The 6,270-nt window shown below is 37.0% G+C and overlaps 1 protein-coding gene across 1 annotated transcript; it reads left to right on the top strand.

Moving 5' to 3' along the window:
• Positions 1 to 249: 249 nt before the first annotated feature.
• LOC114728803 (stress-induced-phosphoprotein 1) lies at positions 250 to 6,028 on the top strand. The gene is made up of 8 exons (XM_028915752.1): positions 250 to 538; positions 1,983 to 2,076; positions 2,173 to 2,223; positions 2,331 to 2,504; positions 2,769 to 2,948; positions 3,130 to 3,249; positions 3,546 to 3,679; positions 5,475 to 6,028. Exons 1-8 carry the CDS (start codon positions 390 to 392, stop codon positions 5,548 to 5,550), a joined length of 978 nt encoding a protein of 325 aa, XP_028771585.1. The 5' UTR covers positions 250 to 389; the 3' UTR covers positions 5,551 to 6,028.
• Positions 6,029 to 6,270: the final 242 nt, after the last annotated feature.

The following is a 6,270-nucleotide window of genomic DNA, read 5'->3' as shown; positions in this document are numbered from 1 at the left end:
AGATTTAATAATTTTAAATTTTTTAATGAAAATTTTCTCATCACTTAGAGGGAAAATAAAAATTAAAAGTTAAAACTTAAAACTAAAACTTAATTACATTGGTGGTATCAGTCCAAAGGCTGTACCGCTGTATCCGTGTGAGACGTCACGTGTAAAGCTGTCTTTCCCACTGCCTACTGAGAATCAATTTTTTCAGCTTGAGGGTGAACAATTATATATAAGCATGCATCCAAACTTCGGAAGATAAAGAAAGCGCTGGAAGCAAACATCTCAGTAAAACCCTACTAAGATTGTGACTTGTGAGTTGGCTCCGCAATTCTGAGATTAATTGAAGAAGTCAAGTTCCAGATTTTCGCTGTTGAGTGTCTTCCCTGAAAAGAAGAATACCAATGGCGACTGCCCCAGCTTCAGCGGAAGGAGAAAAGATGTCTCTGAAAGATCAGGGCAATGAGTTTTTCAAGTCAGGAAAGTATCTCAGAGCCGCAGCACTTTACACCCAAGCCATCAAGCAAGATCCTTCAAACCCTACTCTTTATAGGTACCTCCTTGCAAATCTTGTAACTTTATCGATTATCGACTGTTTTGTGGTTTCATGGCATGATTGATCGCGTGTTCCAAATCGTACGCGACATTCTTTTTGTTGATTTAGTTTATTGTGGCGTATTCTTGGTCTTAACTGGATTGAATTGATGAGTTTCAAATTGTTATCCTCTTCTATATGCGCATTGCTGTTTTGTTGATCTGGGTTCTCGGTTCACTTTGGTTAAATTTGTGAGTTCGTTGTCTAAAAAAAAATATCGGTGGCTGCATTAGTGGTATTTTTCTTTTTTTCTTTTTTTGGGTTAGTCGGATTTTAGAACTTTTAGTTCCAGTTTGCTGCAGAGTATCCGCAGAGGAGAGCCTCTGGTTCCTTCCAACCAGGTGGACTATGTAAAGTAAAAATGACTCAAGTGAGCTAGTTTATCTGATTTGAGCCAAGAGAGGAGCAAAAGAGTAGCCTCTTGGGTTGGTGGACTTCAAGGCACAATTTCCATTTTATATTTTGATGATTGTACAATGTGAGACATATCGTGGCACACTTATTTTGAGAGCTGGAATTTTGTGACAAACCACTCTTGGTGGTGTTTGCTTGTTTTCTCTGGTTGTTCTGGATGCTTTTCATGCAGTTCCTTCCCAGTTCCTACTATGGAGATTTCCCATGTAGGCAGCTTTTGCTTTAGTGGGTCTTGGACCCTTGGGTTCCGGGTAACCCTCTTCCAAGTTGCTCCTTCTAAGTTTGTTCTTTCTGTATCAGTCAGCTTTCAATTAAATCGCCACTTAATGCAATGCAAGTGTCCATCCCGAAATATTGGTCCATTGGGTGTGAGAGCTTGGGAGTACCGCGTTATGTGTTGATTGTTGTCCATATCACTTGCACTCAGTATTATAATGGACGAGCTTTTCCCCCTTGTTACAGAAATTAACTGTTATCTCATGAGTTCTGGCCTATTTCTGTCTAGGCGTTGGCATTTCTCATGAACTTCTAACAGCCACAGGGGATAATAATTCTGACATTTGTTACTAAGTTGAGTTTGAAGTGCAATAGCATGCAGCATTGTCATCAAAGAATTTATCTAATTCCCCTAGTTAGTTTTTTGATGCAAATGGGCTCCCTTATTATTTTGACATTAATTTTCTGTTAATGCTGAGACCTATAAAATTTTCATTAAATTTTCATAGCTTCTGTTTTAACTTTTTTTGAGTGAGCCGCTTCATTCACTGCATCAGGTATAATATATACCAGCGATGTGGCAAGGCATAAATAGTTTCTGTTAAAATAAAATGTGTTTGGTGTATTTTCCAGTTAATGATTTGTTTGTTCTTATGCATTTTAAAGCGGTAGTTTGTATCTTCATGTCTTTCAACGATGAGACATGTTCCATGCCATGCATGCCAATAAAAAGCATCTTGCCCTGATGAAATTTCTGTACATTGTCTACCAGTAACCGTGCAGCTGCATTGCTGCAACTGGATAAGCTTACGAAAGCTCTTGAGGATGCTGAGATGACAATAAAACTAAAACCTGAATGGGAAAAGGTAAACGTATATCAGATTTCTTTAAGCCTGATTTTGTTTGAAGATTATAATAGAAATAATAATATGCTCTGCGGTGTTACTTGAATTCACTTCCAGGGGCATTTTAGGAAAGGATGTGTACTTGAGGCCATGAAACGATATGATGATGTACATTATGCAGCCTTCCTTCCTATTTGCTTCTGATTGGACGCTGTGTAAGTCCCTATAATTTTGGGTTTCTTCTTCTAATGCACCTAGCTTTTCAATATTTGTAGGCCTTAGCTGCCTTTCAGATGGCTTTGCAGTATAACCCACAGAGTCAGGAAGTATCAAAGAAGATAAGGAAGATAAACCAGCTAGCAAAAGATAGAGATCGAGCACAAGAAGTGGAGAATAAAAGATCTAATGTTGACATGACCAAGCATTTAAACATATTGAAACCTGAATTGGTTAGTATTGTTTGTTAATTTAATGAAATATTGTTGGTTTATTCTCTGGAATGCTTTATGTGCATGTACATTTTCTAGGATGCACTTTTGCATTAATTGATCTGTATTTGTGGTTTCTGAGATGTTTTGTTTTATCCGTTTCAACTTTGGGTGGCTTCTCATTAGCATATATAAGATGGTAAGGACTAAAGTAATTAATAAGCCCTCATATATCATGCATTCTTTTGAACACTTCTTAAGTGACTATTTGTCTTCCTCATACAGTCTGGAAAGTATGGATCTGAAGAATGCTGGAAAGACTTGTTTTCTTTCGTTGTTGAGACCATGGAGACAGCTGTAAAATCATGGCACGGAACTTCTACCGTGGATCCTAGAGTCTACTTCCTTCTTGATAAAGAAAAGACACAAACTGATAAATATGCCCCAGTTGTTAATATTGATAAGGTGAAAATTCTTAATTTTAAATAGAATTCTTGTTGTGGTATTCATTGTTTTTTCCCCCCTTTTGGTCCCCTTTCCTTTATACACTCTCTTCTAAAGAGACATGCACACGTGCAATTTAGCTTGTTCTTTCAATGGTATTCTTTCTTTGATGGCCATACTCTTATGTCGTCTGGTGTATCAGGCCTTTGAATCACCACATACACATGGAAGCTGTTTTTCATTTCTGAGGCAATACGCCGAGGACTCCTTTTCCAGAGCAGCTTGTTTGGTTGTTCCCAAAAGCATAATTGCTTATCCGCAGGTAAATTTTGATTTCTTAATGCATTTGAAAGTTTGGAATTGATTGGTCTAAAGGAGAAAAGATTTTGTGCAAGAATTGCCACTGCTAATTGCATACTTCTGTGGGTCTCAGTAGGTGGTGAGGTTACTGATACACTTTTCTTTGTAAAACATTGTTGCCATTTGTTTTCCTCTAAATTGCTAACTGGAAACCCCTTAGATTTGATGTGGCCATAGATTGATTTTTTTTTTTTTAACAGTCCAGACATAGCGTCTCAGTTGCAACAAAATATCTAAGTTTACATTCTGTGTTTGCAGGTCTGGAAGGGCCAAGGATCAAGGAGATGGAAACATGGGCAGAATGATGGTTTCTTTGTTCAATTTGAGTCACCTTCGCTAAGAAAGCTCTGGTTTATTGCCAGTTCCAATGAAATGGGGCAGACATTATGCAGGTTTTTCTTCTGCCCTCTCTCGATTGCAGCGTATTCAATGAAAATATAATCTAGTAACTTATAATGGGTAATATTGTGGAATTAACAAGTAAATTTAGGAAAGGTTGCCAACTTGCTATAATAAGTTTTTATTCTCTTCTTATTTTTGGATTGCCTACTTATTTTTTTCTTCCAAATGAATTTATGCGATAATAAGCAGGTAAATGTCAGAATTTTATTTCTGGTGTATTTGTTTTATTTTTTGGGATGCGGAAGAGGAGATGGGAGCCTAGTAGGAGTTATGTTCTTTACCGCATGTGGCTTGAAATTTGGGAGATATCTTTGATCAGCCTCGGTCTGATTGTGATGGAACCCTCAACTCTGCTAAGCTTGAATTTAAAAAAGAAAAAAGAAACCAGAAACAGACAAGGGACAGTGCGGGACTGATAATGCCATTCCTGAATAATAGAGTTGGATTACAAGGGAAATAATGGTTCAAGCCAATCCCATCTCCCTCACGCACCTATACACAGAAATTACAATCAAATAACAGTTACAGAGTACAAGGAACAGCACAAAATACACATCACAGAACGGCAATACGGAACATAAGCCCCTGGACTTTCAAGTGGCCAGTTCGTGCCCAAACAACCTTCACTAACCTAAAAACAGAACTCCCCCGTCTGAAATGGAGGATTTAAAACACAAAGTTGCAACATTACTGCCCTCACCCCTAGCTGCAGCTAATTCGTGCTCATATCTTTTCCCTTAATGCCAAGATCCATAGGATAATCTCATCGACATGCAGTATATCCGCATAAAATGTTTTGAAACAATACTACACTTTTGTTACTTACCCTTGCTTCATGATGCGAAGTATTCATGTTTCTTGTCCACATACTTGTGATAAACATATTGCAATTTTCTTAAAAATTGTTTGTAGTTTGTATCCTAAAATAAATGCCAAACTTAATTTTTCTTAAAAGAAAATTCTTATATAACTTGCTTGAATTCCTGGGCTTGTGATGCATAGATTTGTTGCATGAATCTTGTTTTCAAGCATACTATTCAAAGTATTTTTAGAGCATTGTCATCAGCCTTCAGGTGGGTTTGGAAAATTCCATATGCATCCACGAATCGTGAGGCTTTTAAGAAATCTTACAGGAATGGCTCATGTTGTACTTAAAGCAGAGGGTCCTTAGGCTACTGATATTCATCTGATTTCTCCAGTGCCATGATACTCGAAAACTTGTTAAATAGTATTGTGCTGTTACATTGTGTTTGACACAAGTTTTCAATCCATGTTGAGCATAGACATGAAAATGACTCCTTTTGTGGAATGCATGTACTTCTTGTTAATAATAATATGAAGACCTCGCTGTTGAATGCATGCTCTGTTTGGATGAAGAGAGAATGGGAGAAGAAAAAATGTAGGGAAGAGAAAAAGTGGAGATTAAATGTTTTCTTATGTTCGGATATCCAAGAAAAAAAAATGACTAATTTCACAGTGACAATATTCATATGAAAAGGTGTAGGTTCCATGTCTCTTCTCTCTCCTTTAGAGCAATTTTGTCAAGCATGTTTCTCTCTAAGCCTTTCCAGTTTTGGAAAATGTTTGGACCCGATGCCTTTTTTCTCTCTCCATAATATTTTTCTCTCTGTTCAAACATAGGATTGGTGTGATATTATGCTTAATTAAGGTTTTTGACAGACAGACAGAGCTCCTTTCTCATTGAGCGTTTGCGTCTGAGTTTTGGCGAGACAAACATTGAGATTTATAGTTTTTTTTTCCCCCCCTGGTGTGTGTTCTTTTCAGGGACCCAGAAGTCTTGGACATTGGTGCTCATGAAGTTCTTCCACGTTTATTCAAAGAAAAGCTGCCTAGTTCTTAGCCCTTTACCATCATTTGGTTTGTGCTTTTTTTTTCCCCTCTGGGAACACAAAGAACTACAGGTTCATGGGAATTGTGCAGTTCCCCAGAATACCGAGATGATACAAATGTCTTGTAGGGAAAATTTTGGAATATAATGCTGGCTATATCATGATGATGATGAAGCTTCTTTTTATCGGATAGATCCCTCAACTTTTCATTATTCCTTGAAACAGTCCAGGCCCTTCAAGTTGCAATTCATATTCTGGTGATTGGGGGACTCTAGCCCTTTGTTTATTTCAGATAGAGTTTCTGTAATATTGAAGTCTTTGTTACATTATTATTAGCGTTGAGAATTACTTGTATTCTGAATGTTTTGATAGGATGGACCTTTGATTTGGCTTGAAATTTTGTTCACAAACGTGCTTCGCTGAAAATCACTTGTAAGAAGAGATTGACTCAAATTCATCTCAATTACAATTCAGAGTTGTATACAGCAAGTATATTTTTAAAGAGAATGAATATTGAAGTTTTTATATAATGATAACCGTACTATTCCATGTGTGATAATACATATTGCTTCTAATTTCAAGCAAAGCAGAGAATTTGAAGTTCATAACCAGACCATGTCAGGGGAAAAAAAAAACTCAATAATCAAATAGACATGTTAAGAATTTTTATAAGAATTAGTTGGCCATGGTCAGTGAGTAGTTTGGGATTCAATGCTCAATACAATGATATT

Source organism: Neltuma alba, unplaced genomic scaffold (genome assembly GCF_004799145.2).
Source record: "Neltuma alba isolate B1F8T4 unplaced genomic scaffold, ASM479914v2 tig00012576_pilon, whole genome shotgun sequence".
Taxonomy (NCBI): domain Eukaryota; kingdom Viridiplantae; phylum Streptophyta; class Magnoliopsida; order Fabales; family Fabaceae; genus Neltuma; species Neltuma alba.
This window is presented reverse-complemented; position numbering and strand designations above follow the sequence as displayed.